This window comes from Toxorhynchites rutilus, chromosome 2 (assembly GCF_029784135.1).
Source record: "Toxorhynchites rutilus septentrionalis strain SRP chromosome 2, ASM2978413v1, whole genome shotgun sequence".
Classification (NCBI taxonomy): Eukaryota; Metazoa; Arthropoda; class Insecta; order Diptera; family Culicidae; genus Toxorhynchites; species Toxorhynchites rutilus.
In genome coordinates this window covers 221082775-221110508 of record NC_073745.1, presented here as the reverse complement: position 1 = coordinate 221110508, position 27734 = coordinate 221082775, and the positions used below count along the sequence as shown (strand labels likewise).

Sequence of the window (27734 nt, the reverse complement as noted above, 5' to 3'; positions counted from 1 at the left end):
ATCGTAATGTCTTCCCCCAAAAGTGCATTCTCCTGCTCATAATCCGTGGAAGATAGCGCAGTAACAACAAAAATTGCCCCAAAAAATAGAGCAGTTCGAGCAGAGCTAGAAATAAATAAATACGCATCACATTTTGAGCACTGATTGGAAATGTTGCTATCTCGCTTCCACTGATGCCCGTTGTTTCCAAAACGGGAAACGACATTCTCCGTTACTGGTGAGTGCGTAGACGCACATTGCCAAAAACGTTCGTTCACATTCTCTACGCCTAGCGATGGATGGCGATGGAAAACAAAGCGTGGAAGAACGAGACCACGCGTGCAGAGGTTGTCTGTTTCCCCTCCAGACCAATACTTTTAGTTGCTGGCTGTGTTGTTGTTTTTGATGTTGTTGGATAGTGGAGCATAAACATTAGAAGCGAACGCAGCATAGACCAGTCCTTCGGAAGTACGGAAAACGTGAAAACGGTGTGCGCGCGCGTTCTCGTTTCGAATCTCGGTGTTTCCTCCGCTGTTACGGAACGGTGACGGAGTGACGCCCGGTCTTGCCCAATGGCCCCAATCAATCGGTGCGTTTTGGGAAGGTAATGAATTTTCTATGAGCGCACTATAATTGCGTTGTGGAGTTTTGAGAATCCATGGATTGAGTTTGAAGTAGTGAAATTTGCGGTTTATGTGACCTCAGCATTAGTTAACAATAATATAGCTAATAATAACAGCAACAGTGATGTCAAAGGATAATCCGTCGATCAGCAGCGAGGAAATTCATCGCCAGAGTCCAATAAGTGGGAGCAGTTCAGGACTGGAAGGTATGATACCAGTTTCTGTCAGAATATATTGATCCATTGAGAATGAGAGAAAGTGTTAAGTGGAGGTCATATAGCAGGAACCACATTCAGAGTATCTCAACATTCTTCTGATGAACCTCGATTAGCACACATCAAATGAAGTCCAATGTGACCTATAACGGTGAACGAAATGTTACAATTGAAACTTCAATCAGATGAACAGTTGAAAGTATCAGAATCAAAACGATGGAGTAAACACAGCAATAGTCTGTTCTTAGCTTTACAGAAGACGGGAGAAGATGGTTTAATGATAAGTTATAACTGAATGACATATAGATCTTTGGAATATCGGATAGAACAAAGAGTGATATCGATTCTTATATCAAGCCACTAACGAATCATTTTTTGAAAAACTTACTTATGAAATACACAAAATAAATCTCAAAATAATCCTCGTTTCTTATAAGAGCCGATTATGTTCGGCTAGATTGTATTTTGTTTTTGCTTTGTGATCAATTTGAAGTGTCACTCAAGTTACAACCATGGGAACCGTGGAGTTCAAGTGGACACGTTACTTTTTCGATGAAAAAAGATGTACGTTTCAGCAAAATTCGACAACGTACCAAAATATTCATTTTTTTTTCATTTTTCATGATTTACAGTAGTTTTATAGAATATTTTTACGGATTCACATGTTTTGAAGGTTTTAAAGTCCACCTTCTATTGTTGTCAACGTGGCCCTCATTTGAGCTCATTTTGAATCAGCCACCAGATGATTATTTGGTACGTGTTCAGACCTTCTTTGAATTACAACACTTACAAACATTGCACAATGCACAATGGTCCAGGAGATGCACTTGAGCGGAAATTAGCATTTAGAGCTCAACAGTTGTTCTCTAGACAAAAACTGTCTTCGAAAAAGTTGTTACATGCGATAGAGCGCTCATTTTTATGTTACCAAAAATAGGGTGACCAAAATTTTCGATGAAATAAAAAATCTAACTTTCTTATCTTTATAGATAGAGGTGAACATAGTTCGACAATGTTTTAGTCCCAATTATTTGAGACATCTTTATACAACCATTTTTTTTCTATCTCTTGAAATAACCGATATAGCGCATGTTTTGTAAGTTACGTTAGGGTCACCATGAAAAAAAAGTTTTTTTGCTCTATCTTTTATATTTCAAATTCTACATGAAAACTGTCTTACGAATTAGCATCTAGAGCTCGACAGAAGTGGAAGCGATCTGGCGTAGTGGTAACATCCATGCCTCTCACGCTAAAGGTCACGAGTTCAATTCTCACTCCCGACATTCTTCCAAAAAAGGAAGTAAAAGTGACGAACCAGCCAAATGAGTTGAAAGTCACTATAATACAGATAAAAAAAAAAGCTCTACAGTTATTTTCTAGACAAAAACTGTCTTCTACAAAGTTGTTGCATATGATAGAGCGCACATTTTCATGTTTTCAAAATTAAGGTTACCAAAATTTTCGATGAAATAAAAAATCTAACTTTCTTATCTTTATGGGTAGAGGTAAACTTAGTTCGACAATGTTGTAGCTCCAGTTATTTCGAGAAACTTCGTAGAATAAAGTTTTTTTTCCTATTCCTTAAAACAACCGATTTAGCTTTTTTTTTCGAGTTACGTTTGGGTCACCATGAAAAAAAACCGATGTATTGCTCTAACTTTTATATTTGAGATTCTACATACAAACTATCTTCAGAAGACTTTTAGAGCTTACTAATACAAAATTTTTGCGATGCAGAACTTGTCAATATCTCAACTCTACTCAAAGTTATTGATATTTCATCCTCAAAAATACCCTCTCTTCATTTGTTTGTCGTTCTTTCTGGGGCAAACATAAAAAATATTCATTGACGGCATTTCAAAGGGCACACTTGACTCTATATAATATGCCATTTTAAAAACTAGGTTATTTTTTTGTATTTGAGTAAAATAAATTTGAAATCATGAGTTTTTAAATTAAAAATTATAGGAGGTTGTGTCCAAGATTCGATCGCATTGTTGACGTAGAACTACGCTGTTATTTTATATAAGTCGCTTGTATATACCTTGGGATATTATTCTATAATGCTGTGAAATTTTAGAAACAACTGCTTAGTATACTAATCTCTGAAGTGGTTTTTTCATTGTAGAATCTGTTGACGATAATTGATTGATGATTCATTCTTGCCCTCGCAAAACAATACACTAGCTGATCGTACGTCGCAATTTATTTCATGTCAATGCATTGAAAATTTACCTCGAACGCAATTCCGGTGGCCTTTTTCGCAATTGACCTAGACTCGGCTACATTCGATTATATACATGTTGCACCAGCACCATTATTCAACATCACATAACTACATCAATATATCTTTGGCACCGCATGGAAACAACAACAATGACAACACTTGCAAGTATCAAATATCATGCTACATGTTATTTAATATTGCCTCAAAGGAATCGCACCTCTAGGCATCGTTCGTACAACGTAAACCAAGCGCCAAACAAGCGTTCGCCATAGCATGCATACAGAGCCATACATTGGTGGCTTGAAACTACTAGGAATATAAACACTTCTCATCATTTTGCGCTATTCTCAAAAGAAACGCTTCTGTTAATATTACTGGTCTCGAAAAAGAGTTGCATTACTTTCTCATGCTAGAGAGAAGCGCAGCTGTTACCCTAAGTGGAGGAAGTTTTGTTACTGGCAAGTGAAACCTAATCACATACAAAATTCCAGAACGACATTTATTTTCTTGGTGACTAAACAAGCGAAATCTCTTTTTGTAATAACAACCAACAACCAACGCACCAACGAAGCCCTTATGATGACGGAAAACAAACAATGTTAACTGCTTGGAAAAAGACTGAATTATGCCACACAGCTTGTACTCTGCTGTAACACCCATCGATGTGAATTCGCTGATGTGTTTGTCAAGAGCGACCGCCTTCACCACCAGCGGGGGGAGCCTACTTCGCTGTTGTTCGATGCGGTGTCACACTCGCGAAGGCTCGGTTCAGTGCGAGCGCTATTCACTGCACCAACATGGTGTGCATCATTAGATGACGCTTGCCTCGAAATTTTATTGCCCCTGGCAATGCGTTCGTTTTTTGCAGGGCCTGCCTTCCTCTCTTTCTTGGTCAAACACATTACGAGAAGCGTCTAATTTATGACGCGGAAAGAAAAACACACGATACAAATAACGGGAAAAACGAACTGAAAAAAACCACACGACGATATCCAAGTTGGGTTACCACTGGTGGGGTCCAATCTTAGATCGAAGCTCAGCGAAAGCAAAGTGAACTGGATTGCTCAACAGTCCGATGCCGAATGAAAGTTTGCCTCACCGAGATCCACTGTTTATACTCTAGGCAAGTATTCCCCTTAATTCTTCTACTTTTCCTTTGTTCACGGAGACATTAAATCCTACGATTTCCCATCCGTTGGTCGTCGATATGTTGCTCGTTACTGCCAGCTCTGTTCGGGAAAGCACACAAATGGACAGAACAAATGTATGGGAAAATGGAAACGTTAAAGTTTTCATGAATTTTAACCATTTACAAACTAGGGGATTCTAATGTATAACATATTAAACAAATCTTACGGAATTTCCGATTCGTTTAGTATGTAAATCGCCAAAATCCGTTCACGGTAAAAATAGTTATTAACGTTAACTTTATTTCATAAAAACGTGACTTGTTTTCTGATTTGGCACCCTTAATGAAAGACGTAGTTCTACGTCAAAAAACATCAATAACTTTGAATACGATTAAGATATTGACATGTTCTGCATCGCAAAATGTTTGTCTTGATAAGCTCTAAAAGTCATCCTAACACAATTTTGATGTAGAGGATTAAATATAAAAGTTAGAGCAAAAAACCTGTTTTTTTCATGGTGACCCTAGAAAACAACTTTATAAAAGATCTCTACTCTCTAGACAAAAAAAAATGTTGTAGCTCCAGTTATTTTAAGCAATTCTGTGGAAAAAAGTTTTTTCTTCTATTTTTTGATAAAATCGATTTAGAGCTTTTTATTCTAAGTTGCATTAGGGTGACTATGAAAGAACGGGTTGTTTTGCTCTAACTATTATATTTCAAATCCTACGTCAAAATTATATTCGATTGACTTTTAAAGTTTACTAAGATAAATGTTTTGCGATGCAGAAAGTGTTGAAATTTGAACGGGATTCGTAAGAACGCTTAATAAACACAAAACTATTAATTCACATTTTTTTCTCTTATGGTTTTTTTTTATTACATCCAACAGAAACATTCGAATCTTTGAAAAAGTAGTGGTTGATAATCGAAATGTAGACCTAGCATACGGGTCAAATTTTTTTTTAAGAGGAGGGATTGATATAGAAACCTACGGTTCATATTCACTCAACTCTAAACTGTCATTATTACTTTCGCATTAAATATCCTCCATTATTTAAGCCATAGCTGTCATTTAACGTCTTAACGTCAATTTGTCCAGGAAAGTTTATGAAGAGCTGAACTCGTCATTTCCGTTCAAGGGGTTGAGTAAAAACCTGAACAAATCCACATATACAGGGTTTCCCAACTTTAAATTCCGAAAGTAAATTGAAATAAAACACACTTAGAATTCGAATTTCGATGAAACTTTTATTTCAAATTAAGTTTTGGTCATTATGCCATTATGCCATTATGCCATTATGTGTGAAATACAACATCATTCAAATGTCCACCTAGGGCTTCCTCGCACACCTTGATCCGGAACAGGTAATTTTCGATGACTTTTCGGCACATATGGGGCGGTATCTCGGCCATAACTTCACGAATGTTGCCTTTCAAATGTTCAAGAGTTTGCGGAGAGTTGGCATGGACACGGTCTTTCGCATAACCCCACAAAAAAAAGTCTAGCGGGTTCAAATCGCATGATCTGGACGGCCAATTGGCATCACCAAAACGCGAAATTATGCGTCCCTCAAATTTCGTTCGCAATATGTTCGGTCGTGTTGTGTGGCACGTGGCGCCGTCCTGCTGAAACCACATGTCATCCGTATCCATATCTTCAATTTGTGGCAAAAAAAATTGCTTGACATGCGGCCATAGCGCTCACCATTCACAGCTACCGTCTCGCCGTCCTCATTTTCAAAGAAATACGGCCCGATGACTCCACCAGACCATAATGCGCACCAAACAGTGACTTTTGGCGGATGCAATGGCCTATCAACAATCACGTGTGGATTTTTTGAGCCCCATATACGGAAATTTTGGGTGTTCACATAGCCACCAAGCTCCAAATGTGCCTCATTGCTGATGAAAATTTGATGCGAAAATTCAGCATTTTGCTGTTGTTGTTCGTTCACCCAATCGACGTATGCCCGACGCATTCCATGGTCACCACGCTCTAATTTTTGTACCAGTTGGACTTTATATGGATGTAGGTGCAAGTCCAAATGCAAAATTCGCCACAATGATGTGTTTGACAAGCCCAATTGCTGAGCACGCCATGGAATCGAAACATTCGGGTCATCCTCCACACTGGCAGCAACAGCAGCAATATTTTCGGCCGAACGCACATTACGATGATGCACAGGTTTCACAATATCCGCTATGGATCCAGTTTGTTCGAATTTACGCACTACATTAGCGATTGTGTGCTCTGTAGGCCGTCCATGACGACCAAAATCCGTCCGTAATGCTCGAAAAATATTTGCCGGGTTTTCATCATTTTTATAGTATAATTGAACAAAATTAACACGTTGTGCGATGCTAAAACGATCCATATTGTAAAATGGCAGACATTCAACTAACGATATGACGCTTTGGTTGACAGCTATGTCAAACGGTTGTCAGCGCAGGGCTGTATACTTTCGGAAGCCCGAAATGGAAAACCCTGTATTACTGAATCATAACATGAGCTTTAGAACATGATTACTAATTTTTGTTTATTTTGATCGTTCAGGCATGCGGATGATGTTTCATTCAAGTAACTTAACCCTTTTTCGCATGATTTTTTTTTTCTATATTGGTGAAATAAATCAAGGTCCAGACACGATCAACTTAAAGTGAACTAGTTCTTTTATATAATTTTTGCGCATTCAATGTTATGATGGAAATTTCCTCCATTGTGGGAAGGGATATTTACTTAATTTGCTTTACATTGAATTAATTGTAGAGTTTCTATTGCATAGAAGAGTCGCAATTTTTGGTTTAACTGAGGAACTGATCATAGAGGGTATCTAGGACATGCTCGAAATATGCTTGGATGTGATTAATGAGGTTCTGGTCAGTTATTCTAATAAATTAAACTTTTTTAATTTCTGAGTAAGAAGAGGTGGGGTGGGGTTATCTTGTTTTAAAGCACTTCAGGTCCCAGGTGCATATATTCCAGAAAAAATATCGTTCGTATCTCCTGAACCCTACATTCACCCAAAATCTGTTGCCAAGAAACACACCATCCATTTTTTTGTCACATGCGGACATGCGGAATATTTTCGCAATTCGGCTTTCAAAAATCAATTTTTAACTAACGACACAATATTATTAAATTTTCATTTTTGAACGTCGGTAATTTCGTGAAGTGATGCGGGAAAAATGCGGGAATTCAAAAATGAAAATTGATTGGCCGCCTTGTAACCCTAAGTCAACTTAGAAAAAAACGCTATTTTAAGAAATAGACAAAAGCTTTGTTCTGCCAAGTTGCTTAAAATAACTGGGGCTACAATATTGTCGAGCTATGTTTACCTCTATCTATGAAGATAAAAATGTTAGATTTTTTATTTCATCGAAAACTCTAGTCACCCTATTTTTGACAACATAAAAATGAGCGCTCTGTCATATGTAATAACTTTGTCGAAGACAGTTTTCGTCTGGAGAATAGCTGTCGAGCTCTAGATGCTAATTTCCACTTAAATGCAACTTCTGGACCATTATGCATTGTGCATTGAATTACACGACATTGATAGGTGACAATTCCAAAGAACTGGAGAGCTTGTTATAAAACAAAATTGAAAATGAAAACTCGAGTATGAAATCCGCAATCTGAAGGATTTTTTTTTCCAATTCATTTATTTGTAAGGCTCAATCACATAAGCTTTGCGGAGCCGCTAATTCAAGGTTTGTTTATACAAAGTCTCAACTAATTGCTATATTGAGTAGGATTCGACCGAATACTCGCGGTTTACTCGAGGTTTTTTTTTTTTTTATCTGTATTATAGTGATTTTCAACTCATTTGGCTGGTTCGTCACTTTTTACTTCCATTTTTGGAAGAATGTCGGAAGTGAGAATTGAACTCGTGACCTTTAGCGTGAGAGGCAAGGATGTTACCACTACGCCAGATCGCCTCCACATTTACTCGAGGTTAAAAGGGCAACATTTTTTGTGGGACGGGTCAGGTTAGGGATATGGATATGAGGTATCGTTTTTTTTTTCCAAAATATATATTTTTATCAAGGCTCATATGGCGTTAGCCTCACGGGGCCGGGAGTTCAATACTTTGACAATTTTTTTTATTATCTATGTTAGTAATATGTAACCGATTACTCGCGGTTGGCTCGAGGTTAGTATTACAAGTGTTTTCGTAATTGGAATGTTGCTGTCTCCAATGCTCTGTACGTGTGCCCGACACGGGATACTTCCTATTGGGATGCAGCTGACCATTAATCAGCAACACCCCCCTAGTCTGTACCTCATATCTAGCGTGGTGCGTCTTCTCGACTCGAGGAATCCAGGATAAAATGGTCACTAGCCGGCGCAATCATCAGTTCGTGTAGAGTTGTCATGAGCGGTACAACCTTTGGCTCTTGTTGAATCATCAGTGGACTGCACAACCTTTGGCCCGTGTATCTGTAAAGAGTGTGTGTATGTATTGCCGCGACTAAGTAAAAGTTTATAGATCGGATAGGAGGGATATGAAACAGGGACACAACGAAGGAAACATCATTAAATGTTGACATCGGCGTTTCTGAGGAACAGGTATAGATGAAGTAGAAGATCAGGTTCACGGCTACCTAGGATATCCCGGACGGGGATATCCGATTGTCTGCCTTGTGCTCTCAGTGCCCTAGAGAGCTGAAAGCGAGCAGCATGGAACCGGATACACGACCAGACAACATGCTCGATGTCGTGGTAGCCATCGCCACAATCACAAAGATTGCTGCGAGCCCAATGCGATAGAGATGCGCGTTTAGGTCGTAGTGATTGGACATGAGCCGAGATATCACGCGAATGAAATCACGACCTACATTCAATCCCTTAAACCAAGCACTCGTCGAGACCTTAGGGATAATCGTGTGTAACCAACGACCGAACTCATCTTCACTCCACATGCGCTGCCAACTTACGAGCGTGTACTGACGAGAAATGTGGAAAAATTCATTATAAGCAATTTGCCTTTCAAAAAGTGTGCCTTCTGAAGCGCGCACCTTAGCTAGCGAGTCCGCTTTCTCATTCCCCGGAATCGAGCAATGAGAGGGAACCCATGCTAAGGTAATCTTGAATAATTTTTCGACCAAAACACTCAATAGTTGTTAGGAAATAAGATGAGCGTTTGTCAACCTTCATTGAGCGGATTGCCTCTATTGAGCTGAGACTGTCTGAAAAAATAAAATAGTGGTCGATGGGCAATGTTTCAATGATCCCTAATGCGTAATATATCGCACCCAGTTCAGCGACATACACGGAACAAGGATCTTTGAGTTTGAAAGAGGCACTGGAATTTTCATTGAAGATGCCGAAGCCAGTGGACCCGTTTATGAATGAACCGTCAGTAAAGATCATTTTATCAGATCTAACTATGCCCCTATATTCTGCCGAAAATATCGGCGGAATAGAATCTGAGCGTAGATGATCTGGGATTCCATGGATTTTTTGTCGCATGGACCGATCAAAAATGACAGAGGAATGGGAAGCAAACTTGGTTGGAGATGCCTGGTGAAGGGTGCACGTCGTGGGTAAGGTACTCATGGTATAAATACATAAAACTTGACTGAGGAACAGTTGGAGTAGATTTTCGAAGTTATCAATCACCAACGGATTCATGATCTTGCAACGGATGAGAAATCTGTAGGATAATTCTGTGAACCGAAGAGTAAGCGGGGGTACTCCTGCCAAAACTTCGAGACTCATCGTATGTGTCGAATGCAAACACCCCATGGCTATACGCAGGCAACGATATTGTATTCTTTCCAGCTTGAGAATATGAATCCTGGCAGCTGATCGGAAGCAAAAACTGCCATATTCTAACACTGATAATATCGTTGTTTTGTATAACTGAATGAGGTCTCCTGGATGGGCACCCCACCATGTTCCGGTTATTGTTTGGAGAAAATTGATTCTATGCTGGCATTTCTGTTTCAAATACGCAATGTGTATTCCCCAGGTACATTTGGTGACCGGAATAAATCGCCACAGTAAACAACTGCAACAGAAACAACCGCTTAGAAAAAGTGTAGTAGGCTAGAAATATTTGGCGCGGGAAAAACATCATGTGCCTCACATTTCTATTATAAATTTATTCTCTTGTTCTCGTTTTTCGAAATTTATTCTGAGGACAATGTAATGGGGACGAAGTCCCCATTTGGCGAGGATAAGGAATCGAGGCGGCCCATGCCGCCAAGATGACGCAATCCGAGTCCACCGCCGACCCGCCGTCGGAAGCGGCGGTGTCTCGCACGCAAACCTGGGATCCACTGATTGCCCGGTTAGTTTGAAACATAGGATACGATCCTTTAGCAATGTCCGACCGAGCTCTAGCGAGCGTCGGACGGTATACGTCTGCCCGGGGCGTTACGTTTGCCTGGGGCGATACGTTTGCCCGGTTAATTCTTGTTTTGAAATACAATACCGCGCCACAATATTTATAGCCTACTACACATTTTATAAGCGGTGGTTTCTGTTGCAGTCGTTTTCTGTGGCGATTTATTCCGGGAACCGTACATTTAGAGTCAAAATATACTCCAAGGTATTTGAAAAACATCGAGTGCTTGATCGTTTTGCCGGATAGGTGAAGCTGGAATTGGGCGGGTTCGTGCTTCCTAGAAAAAACGACCATTTCAGTTTTCTCCGTAGAGAATTCGATACCCAGCTTGAGGGCCCACGTGAACAGATTGTTCAGGGAATCTGAAGGATGATCCTCATCCCTTCTGGAAGATTGCCAAGTTATTGAAGTCTCGCCCAAAACAAATACCACCATTCATTACAGGTGATTAATTGCAAATTACCTCTTCTGAAAAAGCTAATTCACTTAGCGAACATTTCTCCCACTTGCATAACATTGGGCGTGCTTTCCACAGTCCATTTGTGCATCAAGTGGAGCACTACACTCAAAACCTCGACACAATACCCTCGCATCTTCCAAATAATCAAAATGTGAATATAAAACAGGTTCGTTCAGCCATCAAAGGATCTGGCCGGGCAGGGAAGTGAAAAGTACGCTTAAACCAAGTCACCCGCTTTATGGAAAATATTGTATAGGGTACTGAATAAGTAATTTTCCCCTATGAGGTTCAACATAAAATCTATGGTAAAAAACGTACTTTTCAATATTTTGCACGCCATTCTCGATAGCTTCGAGATAAGCAGTGCAAGTCGGAGGAAATTTCTTTGACGAAAAATTCCCCCGACCAGAACGGGAATCGAACCCGAACACCCGGCATGTTAGTTATGACGCTAACCACTCGGCCACGGGTGCACGGGTATCGAGAAATATTATTAAAAAAAATCCATCAAAAATTTAAGTACTAACAAAATTATGAAATATTGAAATTTTTTTTTTTTTTTTTTGAAGATTTAGAGATTCATTACTACTCTAATTCGTATTGCAATGTTTTTCTACGTCTTTTCTAGATATTTGTGATTTTTGTCAGAATTTTAACAGTGTTGCGCGACACAAAAAATATGTGTTTATAAAATTTTGATATTTTTTTAGAGTTTTGAGACTTAGTACTGGTTTAATTTCTATTCAAATATGTTCGTATGTAATTTTTGACATTTGTGAAAATTTCAGAAAATTTCGGGAACTGCGCGGTGCAAAAATATTCAAAAATTTAAAAAAAATCTATTTTATTCATTTTCTAGTACAGGGAAACTTCGATATAACGTACCCTCGTTATAACGTACCCTCGATATATCGTCACTCGATATAACGTACATTTTACCTCGATATAACGTACACCTTTTCAAAGTGTAAAGGAAAATTTTTTTCAATATTTTTTTTCTGATAGAACAATGAATTATCTGTATTGTGATGCTAAAACAAGTTTTGTACCTTCAATCAATCTCGAAATACAGCTGGGTTTGTGATTCCAGATTCTAAATGAATCAAGCTCTAATCAACAGTACGAAGGAAAACATCATGAGAAAGGCTGGCTTTGTCTTCTGATTGAAGTTATTCATTAACTTGACTAAAACAGCAACACAATAATGTATTATAGACTACGTTTGTGAGTACTTTATTATGCTTCGATATAACGTACAATTCGATACAACGTACAATTTTGAAAGTGAAATGTACGTTATATCGAAGTTTACCTGTATTTTGTTAGTATCGTAAGTCTAGAATTATGTTGTATTCATGTACTCATGAAAAGTGCCTCCGAATCTTATCACTAGCGCTATGGAAAATGTTGTATAAGGTATCAAATTAGAAAAATTAAGTATTTTTTTCTTATCCCTATATGGTTCACTATAAAAGTTGTAGTCTAAAACGTAGTTTTTATTTTTTTCACGCCATACTCAATAGGCTTGAAAATGATATTCGAGAAAATACTCGAAGTATATCTATTATGGTGTACCACGACAAATTATATTTTTTTATATAAAATATTTTTTTTTAAATTAAGGTAATTTTTTGGTACAGCTAACAGCTCACTAAATCGATGTTATGTTACTCGATATTTTCCCTCACTCGATGAATTTCATGGCACCTTTGATTTATTTTACAAGCATTCTTCTCTCCATCACTCGATACCTCGCTGAGTCGATGGTCCTTTGGATATCGAGTTAGGGAGAGTTGACTGGGTCTGGATTTGAAATTTTGTAACTATTCATTGAACCCTCTATAGCCCAACCCCGCTTTTAGACGGGCTTCACGGATTTTATTTTCAAACTATTCAGACATTATTTTCAATATTCATCTCCACTAGAACGTCGTCTCATCTATCACACATACACATTGGTTTTATGCTAGCATGTTTCTGCTAGGAGTATTTTATGTCGAAAGTCAGAAAATCGAGTTAAAAGTGGAATGGGTTTTTTAGACTAAATAAAAATTGGGGTCTTAAAGAGGGTTAAGTTTTGAGACACAGTACTGCTGTGTTCGTACTTGTTTGTTTTATATTCATGTTTTTTCATAATGTAGCGAATATTGAACATACTATTTTAAGGTAATTCTTGAATACAGCTATACAAAATGTATCTTGCGTTGGAAAAAGTATATTGATTCAGAAGGGGCGTATTTTGAAGGCGATAATATGAATTTAGCTGATAAATAAACTATTTTCTTTAAAAAACACAAATTCCCGTTATAAATTTGACAGAATGTATTACATGTTTAGTTGAACATAAAGTTGTGAAATCAAAACTCGAAACATAGAATATTTCCAATTGTGATAGTAGAGTGGTGAAAAATGTGTGACAAAAACAAATATACCAAATGTCATATAACACCTAAACACGGACGAATGTAACAAAATTTGTAAAAAATGAGGAGGAACATTGCCAGAACTTGAACACGTTGAGTACGTGGATTGTCATCGACATGGAACACCTAATTGAACAAAAAAGTCACAGGAGGGTCGTGTCCGAGGTTGACGTTGACGTAGGATTCCGTTAGGCTATCTGTTGATTTTGCATATGTTTGAAGAATTACATCGTAAAACTCTTCGATAATGATTTGGTGGCCCTGAAAAGTGCCGTTTTGTTTGGTTGTTGGGTATGGTTTGTTCACTCCATCAGTGTTTACCGAGTGATGATGACACAAGAATAGTAAACAGTCGTTGGATGGTGCGTATCAGATAAAAGATACCGAAGTGGAACGAGATATGATGGAAACTGCCCTTTGTGATCCTAGACGAGATGGCTCCTGTGTTATGTATGGATGAAATAAATAAAAAAAACACCAATGTAATATAAGATAATACCGAACACAATAATCAATTTTTCTTTGATATAGAGAAAACTTATTTGAAATGGAAAATGTAATTTTGTTTTATATTTTTTTACTTTCTGGGTGTTTATTCAACCCAATGCGAATTTTAATTGGACAACAACAATTAATACTATATGTAGAGCATATGGAAAATCACTTTTTCTAATATATCTTCACTTTTCCAATTTTTCTGCCGTATTAACTTTCCTTGGGTGAAAATGAACACAACAAGATTAAACCTAACGACCCGTTCGCGAGAGGGAACAAACCTTGGTTTTTATTTATTAAAATTGAAATAAATCGTTTCATATATCAAGTCATTTTCAACACCGCTGCTACCATACATCATACTCACACTTGTGCTAAATTTTTCACAATGAACGATCGATCATTGATATGAAATTTCACGAAGCAACCAACATTCAAGTCCCAAATTAAAATTTTATTTGCTAGAATTTATCGTATCACTCACCTCGCTTGCAATATAAAAATGCCCCCGACATACATATATTTGCAATGCCGATTTCCTCAGGCAGCTTGGTTTTGATGTCTCTGTTAGGGAATACATTTCGGTAGGAACAAAAGCTCCCCCTACTTTCATGTATTTGCAATGTCGGTTTCCCCCAGGCAGCTTAGTTTAGATGTCTCTGTTAGGGATCCGCCGCACGTGTCGTCAATTTCGACCAATCAGAAGTGGTTATTTCCGTTAGGTTAGGAGTTGAGATTTTTCAATTGTTCGATAGTTAGCTTCATGACAAATATTATTTACTTCAATATAAAAAATTGTTATGGAGTGCCGAAATCGATTGACGCGAAAATCTCATTATTCCATCATGAAATGACTGAGCAATAAGCGTTTGAAATTGGACAATTTTCACGATGTGCTCGATTTTCGATTTTCAATTTGTACCCCAATATGTTCCCGAAAGACGTAACCCTACGTCAAAAAATACTTAATTATTTTCCTCAATTTAACCAAAAAAATCACTGATAGCAACAAAGCAATAAAGCTTCCGTATCTTCGCCAATATACTGAGAAGTGACAGCAGCTTGCAGTAATTGAATTATTTTAAAATGTTTTCCTAATTTTCACCGTCTGTCAACATCTGTTCTATTTATAGAATAATTCAATTTCTTATAAAAAAAAATCAAAATACCAAAGAAAATTTGACTTTTCGATGGTAATTTTATCATAGTAAGATACTATGAGCATACTATGATACACTATGAGTAATTTTTCTATATTTTCTTTTCCAAGCTATTGAGAGTGTCGTGGAAAAAACTACGGTTTTAGCCATAGCTCTTATAGTGAACCATATAAAGATTTAGAAAAATCATCCGAGTTTTTAATTTGCAACAATATTTTTCATAGCACTGGTGACGAGGTTTGTGGCTCTTTTTACGAATACACGAATACAATACAATGGTAGATTTTAGGAAAATTTTAAAAATGCTAAAAAATCACAAAAAAATGGAAACAAAAAAAATATTAAAAATTTATTAGCGCAGTTCTCGAAATATTCTGAAAAAAGATTATCAATATCAACACATATAATAAACAAATAAATATACATATTTAAATATAAACTAAACTTGTAATGGGTCTCAAAATTCAAAAACAAAATAAAAATTTAGAAATATATTTTTTTGTACCGCGCAACACTGTTAAAATTCTGAAAAAAAAAACTTTTTTTAACCTCATAGGGAATCAAAAAAATATTCTAAATTTTTGGTTTGGTACCATATACGATATTTTCCATAGAGCGGGGGATTTGGTTTGGCTTTTTACTTCCATACCCGGCCAGACCCTTTATCCATCACCTGCTTGATCTTAGGAATCGTTTGTATGAGATCCTTGTTACCGAAATCCGTCGTCTGGTTTTTGAATTGGTGTTGTTCGAAAGTAGTAACACGAAAATTCCGTAAATATATATATTTAGAAAAATATAATATTTAGAAGAGATTACAAAATTCCTACAAGGAAACAAAATTAGATAATAATAATAGACATTCAATGTTTTAGATAAATAGTATTTCATACAGTTATTAGAATGATTTAGATAAAATCTAAATTTTCTCGCAGGAATGAAATATATTGATACCTTTGAGAACAGGAAGTGACATTATTTATGCACATCCGAAATTACTGATGTTTTGTTCAGAAAGAAACAGGATCCCAAGACCAACAAAAAAAGCCCACATAGCATTATCTTTGACAATGTAGAACACAATATTCTCGTTTGCTCGCAAATAACTCGTTATGAAATTTCTGTCATTCATGCGTTAAATAATATCCCTTTCCCGTATATTTAATCTGTGAACTATTTTTTTCACTCAATCGCGCAAAAATCCGCGCGCAAATTCATCCTCTGAAAGCGTAAAATTTAGCTGAAAGTTTAATTTCTACCTTTCTTCCTGGTTCCCAGCTAGGCAACGGAACGGGAACGGGAACGGGAAGAGAACCAGTATCATCCTTTCCTAACCGTAGCTTATTAGTTCAGTTTTTTCTACGTTTCTTTTGTTCGCATTCTAAATTCCTTTTTACTGCTTTTTCTTTCTCCTTCCCGACAACCCTTTCACTAGCGTTAGGTTCGAGTTCGGATTCTACAAGCATGTGAATAAATTATGATTAGAAACACATTAGAAGGTTTTTTTGTTTCCTCGTTTCAATTCGTCTGCTGTGCGTCAAATGCGTGTACAGCATGGTACAGTGGGCTGATTCGCATTGATGTACTCGCGATTCAATTAGTTCGTGCTTGTTGCAAAATGTATAATTTCATTGCCAAAAACCTCCGCCAGATAATCGTCCCATCGCCCAGTTTGACCTTAATTCATCCCCTCGGTATTCCTGCAAAATAAGATCCTGCTCGACAATCCTGGAGGGGTTTACCTTCCCAACATCTCAAACCCATAATTATATGGCTCCCCCTGAAGAAAATGCGATACGCGCTGGTTTTGAAATGGAACAAAAAGAGGAAAGAAAAACAAGTGAAGAAAAGAGGGAACACGTAAAGTGAAAGCATGACCAGGTTTCGTCTTCCTGTATGTATACGACGTATAGACGGCGAGGGAATCCCTGAGAAGAAGAGTGTGTTACGCGTATCGTGGAATCTTATTCCGGGAAAACGGAGCTCATGGAGGGGGAAAATTTGAGAACAAGTTATAGCTGGTCAGCAGGGCAACGACTTGGCAGATCTAATTTTGTTAATAAAGGATTATTCAAATTACGGTGTGGACACAACTAGGAAGGACCTGCTGCTTTCCGCGTACCGTGTGCCAATTGTATCATTTAAACCCTGGATTTGGTAGGGAAGGTTAGCGAACTGGAAGATGGATCGTTGTGACGTGAACATGATTTATTTTGCACAGTGCGATCGCGAGGAAAGTAGTTGGGAAGGTTGTGTTCTTCATTTTTTATTCAATAATTGCCATTTTAATGGTCTCGTTTGAGATAATACGTTATGCGAATGATGAGTCATCAATATTTTTCAACGATTGTTCTTCCGATTGATTGTGGAAAATTGTTTCATGCAAATGACTGATCCGGCTGACTTGGCGGCTAGCTTCTATCTTTCAATATATTAGGTTGGGGAAAAACTTATCCATTATTTATGGGTAAAATTCAAAACTATTTTTAATATGCTTCGGATTGTCCGATTTGGGTCAAAAATGCACCGTTTTATTGTAAAATTGCCATTCTAAAGGTAGCTTTATAATGTCTCTATCATAGAGGTCATGGTCCTTATGGCGAAAAACTCTAGCGATACATTTTTACAATCTTCTCTTGATCCCAATTTCTTATCACTCTTTTAATTTTGCAATGCGAGGAAAAGGTGGTAATCGCTTGGTGCCAGGTCCGGACTATATGGTGGATGCATTAAAACATTCCAATCTAGCTCTCGGAATTGTGTGGCCTTACGTTATCCTAATGCAGTGATTTTCAACCGGTGGGGAGTTCCCCCCTAGTGGGGACTTTTGTCATTAAAAGGGGGGGATTGTGCAAGGGAATATTTCACATTCACTTCGCCCTCAAGATGACAATGATTAGCAAAAATTACGACGAAAACTTTATTGGGTACGCTAAAATTTGCGATTCTCGGCAAACATTACCAAATCTGCAACATTACGTTCAATTGAACAACTTCACAATGTTTGAAAGACTTTTGTCAGTGAATCAAGGTGGAATAGATGACGGAACAGTACAGAAGATCATAAAAAAGGAAATTGTACAGCATTTGTCAAGACTTCTTACAACATATTTTCCTTATATCAAAGTACGGATTTGAACATGGTTTGAAGTTCCTTCCGACTGGCAGTGACGAAAGTTTCGGATCAATTTCAGAACAAACTCATCGATCTATTGTATCTTCGGATACGGAAGGATACTGAAAACACGTCTGGTCTGTTCAGTGGTGGAGATATGAGAGAAATATTTCTTATAATCTGTTTGACAGGTTTCTTACACAGGCGTTACCTCCGTTACTTGTTTATCAAACATCATACAATAAGCAAACAAGGTTGAAAACCACTTTCCTAATGGAACACAACGCCTCTTCTGTTGGTCAATTCTGGACGTTTCTGGTCAATCGCTAGCTTCAAGCGGTCCATTTGTTTACAGTAGAGATCATAATTCAATGTAAAAAAAATTAAATTTTTTTTAAAAAATGTAAAGGGCCTGGCCGGGTGAGGGAGTAAAAAGTGCCCCAACCAAATCACCAGCCGTATGGAAAATATTGTAAATGGTACTAAATAAAACATTTTGGCAGTAGTACAATATATTTGAGTCCTTATCACCATAGGATCTATATGGTGAAAACGTACCTTTTCGTTTTTTACACGCCATTCTCAATAGCTTTGAGACAAAAATAAGAAAGTATACTGAAAGTACATCTTACTAAGGTGTATCAATAAATATCTTCAAACAATTTTTTCATCAAAAAACTAATAATAAAAAATATTCTAAATACACGGTACAAAAAAATATATATTTTCTGGCATTTCGAAATTTTGAAAAAAATATAACTTTAAAACTTCTGCTTTAACTTTTATTTTAATGCGTTCGTGTGTATCTTTTTTTCTACATGTGGCATAATTTTTTCCTGAATTTGCATTGTGAGATACAAAAATAATTTTCTTAATCGTCTGCATTATTATTTTTATTTTCTTGAAATCGATTATTTTAATCGATTAAAACAAAAAAACAATAATAATAATTTGGATTTTTTCAAGATTTTTTCTTTTCATTAATCCGACCACGAGGACTTAATTTTTTCTCTCTATCGTACTGCTGACTCCTATGAATTTGGTAAACCATCTAAATCCAATGTAAAGAAAATCTCATATATTTTGAGAAACGAGAAAACAAAACTTTGAATACTCCAAATATACCGACAAAATTTAAATAAACATTAGAGCAGTATTGGGTCTCTAAATTCAAAATGAATTAAATATGCTCTTCTTCTTGAATGGCGTTAACATTCCCTGTGGAACTTTTGCCGTCTCAACATATGCATTAACTAGCGTCATTCATTAATACTTAGTTGAGATCTCTTAAGCCAAATAACACGCCTTGAATGTATTCCGAGGGGCAAGCTCTAGAATACGCGTGACCACAGTGCAAGTCGGAGGAAATTTCTTTGACGAAAAATCCTCCGGCCAGAACGGGAATCGAACCCGAACACCCGGCATGATAATGTGAGACGCTAACCACTCGGCCACGGGTGCACGGGTATGCCCAAAGGCCAAAAAAAAATTTTTTTTTGCGCAATCCTCTTAAACATTCAAGAAAAAATTACGCTACATGTGGAAAAAACAACACATACGAACGCATTGAAGTAAAAATTAGAGCAAAAGTGGGTATTTTTTTTCAAAATTTTGAAATGCCTGAAAATATTTTTTTGTACCGCGAAAAACACTCTAAAAATTCGAAAAAAAATCACACATATCTGAAATAGACGTAAGAAGAAATTTGAATACAAACTAGAGTAAGGGGGTCTTCGTAGCCACTTGGTTACGCGTTCGCTTACCAAGCGATCGATCGTGAGTTCAAACTCAGGGACCTCAATTGACCATCTTTGTGTTGTTATAGAATAACTAAGTCCACGCAACCATCATCAGCGATGGAAATCGATCCACGGTGGAACAAAGTTCGATTCATCCATACAACTGCTCTGCTCTGCAAGAAACATCGGGCTGCTGTTCTATAAATAACCCAACAATGATCAATATCAACTGTCTCCGCTGTCCGGTCTGCTGAACAATGGAAGAACAGAAAGAATACCCTTACGCCTAAATGGCTACTACTGTGTAATTTACCATAATGTAATGGAACAGAAAACTTAACGCCTAAATGGCTACTACTAACTACTGTGTAATTCACAATTTATAGAAACATAAACATATGTACATGTACACGATTAAACCCGGCTCTGTTACAGCTAAATGCTAATGAGCCTAATAAATAAATGAGATAAAAAAAACTAGAGTAGTACTGAATCTCAAAATAAAAAAGATCAATTTAAATTTAAAATGAAAATTAATTAAAACAAAATTTTAGCATTTGATTTTTTTATGAAAAAATTGTTCGAAGATATTTATCTATACACCTTTTTCATTTTTTCGCCTAAAAGCTATTGAGAATGGCGTGAAAAAAACGATAAGCTGAATTTTTCACCATAGATCCTATGTTGTGCCATATAAGAACTCAAATATATGGTACTACTGTCAAAATTTCATATTTAGTACCCTATACAATATTTTCCATACAGCTGTTTGAGGGCACTTTTTACTCCCTTACCCAGCCAGGCCCTTTGGAATATAAAAAAAAATTCGTACCGCGCAATACTGAAAAAAATCTGAAAAAAATAATACATATCTAGAAAAGCCATAGAAACACATTTAAATATGAGTTAGATCAGTACTGAATCTCTAAATCCCAAAAAGAAATTTTCAAAATTTCAATATTTTTTTAGTACTTCAATTTTTGATGATTTTTTTGATAATTTTTCTTGATACACCGTGGTAAGATGCATATTCAGTATTTTTTTCAAATTTTTATCTCGAAGCTTTTGAGGATGGCGTGAAATAAACGAAAAAGTACGTTTTTCACTATAGATCCTATGTTAAACCACATAGGGGCTCAAAAAACCGCCAAAATTTCATATTTAATATCCTATACAATATTTGCTATACAGCTGGTGATCTGGTTTGGGCGCACTTTTTGCTTCATTACCCGGCCAGGCCCTTCAAAATAAATTAAGTTGCACGTATTTTACTGTTACCATATCACCATAAACATCATTCACAATATCAGCAGCCTGGCTTGCATTTTAGCATTTATAAAAGAAAAAATGTACAATTTCGCTTTGTTAACCTCCATTGTTAACACCCTGTAACTCACAAATGAATAATGGAACAAACAAAAAACAGCGAAAGAATTTTTATAGTGTGAAATGTCACCTTTACAACGAGCCTATACTTGAAATTGTATGATCGATATTACGCGAGATATTGATCACTAAAGACAGCTATCGAGAAAATAATGGAGATCTTTTTCCGCATCCTAATATTTTCTATGGTTAGGATCATATTTCATAGATGGCTGAATCAATCTTTTCTTCGTTTATATGACTGGCAATTTGAACTTCATTGTTTTGTTCAGGCGCGAAACATTCAAAAAACCAAGATTCAGATGAAAAACTCTTACTCCACTACAACATTAGATGCTTCATTGTTTTGTTCAGGCGCGAAACATTCAAAAAACCAAGATTCAGATGAAAAACTCTTACTCCACTACAACATTAGATGCAACTCCGCATGAATTACAGTAAGTTTATAATTCGTAGGTCACCCTTAGCTCTCAATCAATTCAAACAATCTAAACGGGGTGCTTTCGACCAAGCTACTGCAGGTGCCAAATAGTATCTCGCTACACGTAGGGTATTTGCTCATTTAAGCTTCTTGTAACTCTTATCCTGTAAGCCTGGGAGCTGCATCTATTTTTCGTACGATCACTTCCCATAAATTCTCGTTCGGGGTTCGAACTAGTGAACAAGCAGGGTAGTCTAGAATGTGATGCCCCAGCTCGATGAACAATGTAAAGGTCTTCCGACTTTTTAGATGCGCTATTCTGTTGGAATACCAAATCATCACGGTGGTTTCGAGGCAAAATGTTTCAGGAGCACTTTCTTGAGCTTGTGACTGTTCATTTGTGTTGGTGGAAAAGCTATCTGAATAAGCCCTCTTTGAGAAAGTTATCCTCGAACCATAAATCTTCCTTTAAATCCCTTTATATGGTTTATCAAACTGGGACTTCAGATTCGTGACTATTCTGCTTATTTTCCAGTTCAAAATCCAATTGAGAATTACAGGGAAGTGATCGTACGAAGAATAACTCTCATACAGGCAGTATGAAAGTTTTAAGGAGCTGAAACGAGCTCCTTAAACGAGAGGTAGCTCTACCAGGAACAAGATGAAAATAAGTGGTATGCGGTAGCTTGATCGAAAGCACACCGAATGGATTGTTTCAATCGACTGAGAACTAAAGATGACCTACGAACCATAAATATGTTGTCATTCATGCGAAATTGATGTTAATTTTGCTAAGAAGTTCGTGTGGTTCTATAGTTATGAAACACCGTCGTTTTTGTTTTTTGAGTGTTTCGCGTCTGCAAGAAACAATGAAGTTCAAACGACCAGCCTTATTAATGAAGATAGTGAATGGACCTGACCACAAACTTCTCTTCACGGTGAAAACTAAATGAAATGTAGATGACCTTGCATACAAATCATTTTGTTTTCACCGTGAAGTGACGTTCGTTATCAGGCCCAATATACCCTGCACTTGACTTACTTACAAAAAACAGGAGGTGGCTTATATCTATGGTATAACCGCAAGGGTGACGTAGGACTATCGTTGATTCAGAGATCATTTGTTTGAAGTTGGATCTGAATTCATTCTGAATGAATGAATATTTGGAGACCTTCGAAAACGAGAGCGTTACGTTGGAGGCACAAGGTTTTATGCATCCAATATTGGATACGGAAATATCCTACTGATGGGGAAGAATAATCTTCAGAAGCTATCCTGTTAATTGCGATTGATTGAAAAATCACAAAACCAAATGTATTTGGACAGTGTTACATGGATAGAAAACATTAGAATAAACTCTTTCACATGAATGTAATTTTAAATTCCCAGAGGAACTGGCAGATTATTTTCAGTAACGATTAGATATTTCCACATTTTCCTCGATACTGGAAGCCCACCAGTGGTTTATGCTAACTCGATAAACATCTGTTAATAGCACTTGATTGAAACATATTTGGTCACAATGTTACATGGATAGAAAACATTCAAATAAACTCTTTCACATGAATGTATTTTTAAATTCCCAGAGGAACTGGCAGATTATTTTCCGGATCTTTCTCGATGCTGAATGGCATCCAAATTCGTCATGGTGGACGAAAACATGCGCTTCAGGTTTGCCCAGAAATTCTCGATGAGACTCAGCGGGACGATGAGACGCCGACTTGGCTACCACATCGATATTCAGCCGCTCTGGCATCCCTGATTGTCATCCACAGCAGCATCTTCTTGGGAAACTTGGTGTGTGAAATAAACTTCACTTCGATGCTCACTTCCTTCGTGGGGGAAGTAAAATACAAAGTGCCCTGCCAGTCGTTGCCATCCTGGATGAGATAGGTCTCGTCGTCCATCACCACCGCCACGTCGCGATTCGCCGGGAAAATCAACTTGACCATCTTTTATAAAGCCGCGTTCACTGCGACCAGTGGACGGAACTTCCGCTTCCTGACATATATGTCCATGTTCACCAGGTACTTTTTCACTGTTTGGCCGGTTGCACCAAACTCCCGGCGGCCAAGCGCACGCAGCGATGTAGCCACTTTTCCCTTGATATTCCTCTTCAGCATCCTTTGGAGCTTCTTGTCGCTCCGGGTCGTCGGCCGTTCGGAATCAGGCTTTCTTTCGGAACTCTGATTGTTGTCCAATTGTGCCAAGATGTTGTAGATGCCGGAACAGGCGTATCCGGCGTCCACAAAGTGCCGCACGATGTCCATTTTCGACACGGCGTGGTACCGTTCTTTGAACGCGCGCACTTCTGAACGGAGTACACCCAGGTGTTTTTTGCGCGGTTTTTTTTACGCGGATTTTCTAATTAACGCGGATTTTCCAATTAACGCGGTTTTGACGTGGGACTACGTCTAACAGGAGTATATGGGGGGTAAAATGAAAACCTAAACACAGAACATGCAGGAAAAAACGAAAGATTCTAAATGCTTATAACTCGAACATTTCTTACTGGATCGGAAAGATGTTTGCACCAATTGATAGGGAATATTTCTACGCTTCTACCGCAATTGATAAAATGTTATTTTTCATAAGATAAACAATTGAATAACTGTAAAATGTTAGGCGTTATCTAAACACCCTAACTGCCTCGTTTTGATTGGCCCGATTTACGGTTTTCACAGACATCTAAACCAAGCAGCCTAGGGGATATCGGCACTGCAAACACATGAAAGTGTGGGGACTTTTGTTCTCACCGAAATGTGTTCCCTAACACAGACTTCAAAACCAAGTAGCGTTGAAGAAATTTGCATTGCAAATACATGAAAGTTGGGGGTATTTTTGTTCAGACTGAAATGTGTTTCCCTAACACATATTTCAAATCCATGGAGCGTGGGGAAATTCGCATTGCAAATTCATGCAAGTCGGGGGCATTTTGCCCCGACTGAAATGTGTTTCCCTAACACAGACTTCTAACCAATGGAGCGTTGGGAAATTGGCATTTCAAATACATGCAGGTCGGGGGTAATTTTGTTCCAACTGAAATATGTGTAGCATACGCTTGAGTCATCCGACTACCATTTATGACTTTATGACTTTGTTGGACTTTTACGCTTAAACACTATACAACGAAATCAGTTCATTTCCTAGACATGTGCTTACTAACATTATTCTGCTTCAATCGACATACTTATTAGGGCGGAACAATGACTGTGAGTCATGTTGATTATTTTTCAATCATACTGACGCATAATTGCAGCGCAGCGCGCAGCACATACTTTACGACCATACGCGAGCATAATAAGCTGGCCCACTTTACGACCATACGCGATCGTAATAAACTGATCCACTTTATGACCGTGCGCGTATACTCGAATAAACACAACAAGCGCGCACCAAACAAACCAAACTTCTATGTTTATGTTTATGTTTATTACTCTTACTAACTTAGGATAAAGAAATAATAATGTAAGAATTAATAAAACTATGTGAATTGAATAAACGGAGAACAGTCGAGTTCTGAACGAAACCAGAGCATGATATTATTCCTGATGACAAAACCCTCAGGCGGAACCGATGCCTTTTTGTCCGCCACTTATGTCGAATAACTTCGATAACTGTAATCGAACAATTTTTTTTTTTGACGTAGGACTACGTCTAACCGGAAGATATAGGGGGTGAAATGGAAATCTAGGCACTGAACAAGTAGGAAAAAATGCAAGATTTGGAACGCTTATAACTCGAGCATTTCTCAATAGATCGCAAAGGTTTTTGCATCAATTGATAGGAAATATATCTACGCATCTATCATAACGAATAACATTTCATTTTTCTTGAGATAAATAATTGAATAATTGTGAAATACCAAGCATTGTCCAAATGCACTATGTGCCCATTTTTTTACGCGGTTTTTTTTGCGCGGATTTTCCAATTAACGCGGTTTTTTTACGCGGTACCGGTAAAAAAAGACCAGTGCAATATCACATCTCCCCTTCAGTTCACATTTTTCTCTTATGTTCCCTCAGAGCATATTACTGTAATTAGTACTTGTAACGAAGCTTAGCGCTTATGAAGGAAATTAGTGCCGCATTTTATCACGATTCTTACGTGGATTTTAGGTGTTAGGTAACGGGTAGTTCAGCGGGCTGTACAACGGGGCGGGGTTTTTACGGGCAGCGATTCGTGAATGGATTTCCCTGTCTACTTAGCTCTGGACGGTTAGCTCTGGAAGGTACTGCACGTGCATCGGCAGTAGAGTGTACAAATCACAAGGGAATCTTCTAGCAACAGCAGATGTCCTCATTCGTGAGGAAAACCGAACTCTAGCTACCAGTAACCAACTAAATTGCAGGAAAAAACTACGGGTTTTCGGAAGCGAGTAACACTCAACTTTTTACTTCCTTTCTACGTAGGGATAGTCCCGTTTGATATCTATCGTTAGGTAACATGGTTTTTTTTACGCGGATTTTCGAATTAACGCGGGTTTTTTTACGCGGTTTTTCCAATTAACGCGGTTTTTTTACAAGGGACGTATCCCCCGCGTAAAAAAAACCTGGGTGTAGCTTCACTTCACTTTTCTGCTTACTCATGAGTTACTATGATTGATACTGCATGGGTAGTTTCGTCAATGCGTGTAAAGGTAAACCCATGGAAAATCGGAAATGTTTGTCCATTTTTTTAATGCAAACGTTATGCCAAGTTGCTTAAATAGCCAATGTTCTTAAACCCACAAGGTTACGATGCAATCTGAGATGGTGCAGTCAACTTCTAGGAAAACTTGGCATGAAATCCATCTGTGATTATTATTGTTAGTTATTTTCGTACATCTCACTATTAGTCGTGCTAGTAGAACTATCCATAATGTTTCCCACAAATGTAATTGTCTTTAGAAAGGTTATGTAAATTCACATTTTTCTTTATTCACTAAAGATAGAAAGATACAGCATTCTTCCGTTCAATGAAAGACAGTTGCCTTCAGAATATAGATGGAAAAAGGATGTGTACAATATTTGGAATTCAACATATTATCAAATTAAACATACATCAACATCTTTGCGTCATTTTTTTCCTTCGTGTCTGGGATCGAAATTATTGTTGCTTATTGCATTATACAGAATGTTGAGAATGTTATAACAGTTTCTTGGAATTATAAAATTAAATTGTGCTTGCTTTCCAATTTGTATTCAAGTTGTATCATTTTTCGTAGCTTAGGTGAGTTTTTTTTTTGGCGTAGGATTACGTCTTTCGGGAACATATTGGGGTACAAATTGGAAATCGAAAATTGAGCACATCGTGGAAATTGTCCAATTTCAAACGCTTATCGCTCAGTCATTTCATGATGGATTGATGAAATTTTTGCGTCAATCGATTGCGGCACTCCATAACAATTTTTTATATTGAAGAAAATAATATATGTCATGAAACTAACTATCGAACAATTGAAAAATCTCAACCCCTATCCTAACGGAAATACCCATTTCTGATTGTTCGAAATTGACGACACATGCGGCGGGTCCCTAACAGAGACATCAAAACCAAGCTACCTGGGGGAGATCGACATTACAAATATATGCAAGTCGGGGGCATTTTCATAATTCAAGTAAGGTGAGTGATATGATTAAGAATCGTATAATCGTTCAAAATTTGGAACTTTAATGTTGGTTGCTTCGTGAAATTTCATATCAACGACCGATCGTGTATTGTGAAAAATTTAGCACAAGTGTAAATGTAAAATTGTATATGGTAGCAGTTGTGTTAAAAATAACTTGATATATGAATCGATTTATTTAAATTTTCATAAATAAAAATCAACGTGTGTTCCCCCTAGAGAACGGGTCGTTTGGCAGAGGGCGGTTTTTATCATATCTCGTTCCACTTCGGTGTCTTTTATCTGATACGCACCATCCAACGACTGTTTACCATCATTCTGTCATCATTACTCGGTAAACACTGGTGGAGTGAACACACAATACCCAACAGCTAAACAAAACGGTCCTCTTCAGGAGGCCAC

The 27734-nt window shown here is 37.5% G+C and overlaps 1 protein-coding gene across 1 annotated transcript in view; it reads left to right on the top strand.

Moving 5' to 3' along the window:
- Positions 1-417: 417 nt before the first annotated feature.
- Positions 418-27734, top strand: part of LOC129769257 (protein lin-28 homolog) — a 30089-nt gene continuing 2772 nt past the window's right edge. Inside the window, exon 1 of the mRNA XM_055771378.1 lies at positions 418-808. Coding sequence (XP_055627353.1) covers positions 727-808 — 82 coding nt within the window. The 5' untranslated portion in view covers positions 418-726. The remainder of the gene's footprint in view (positions 809-27734) is intronic.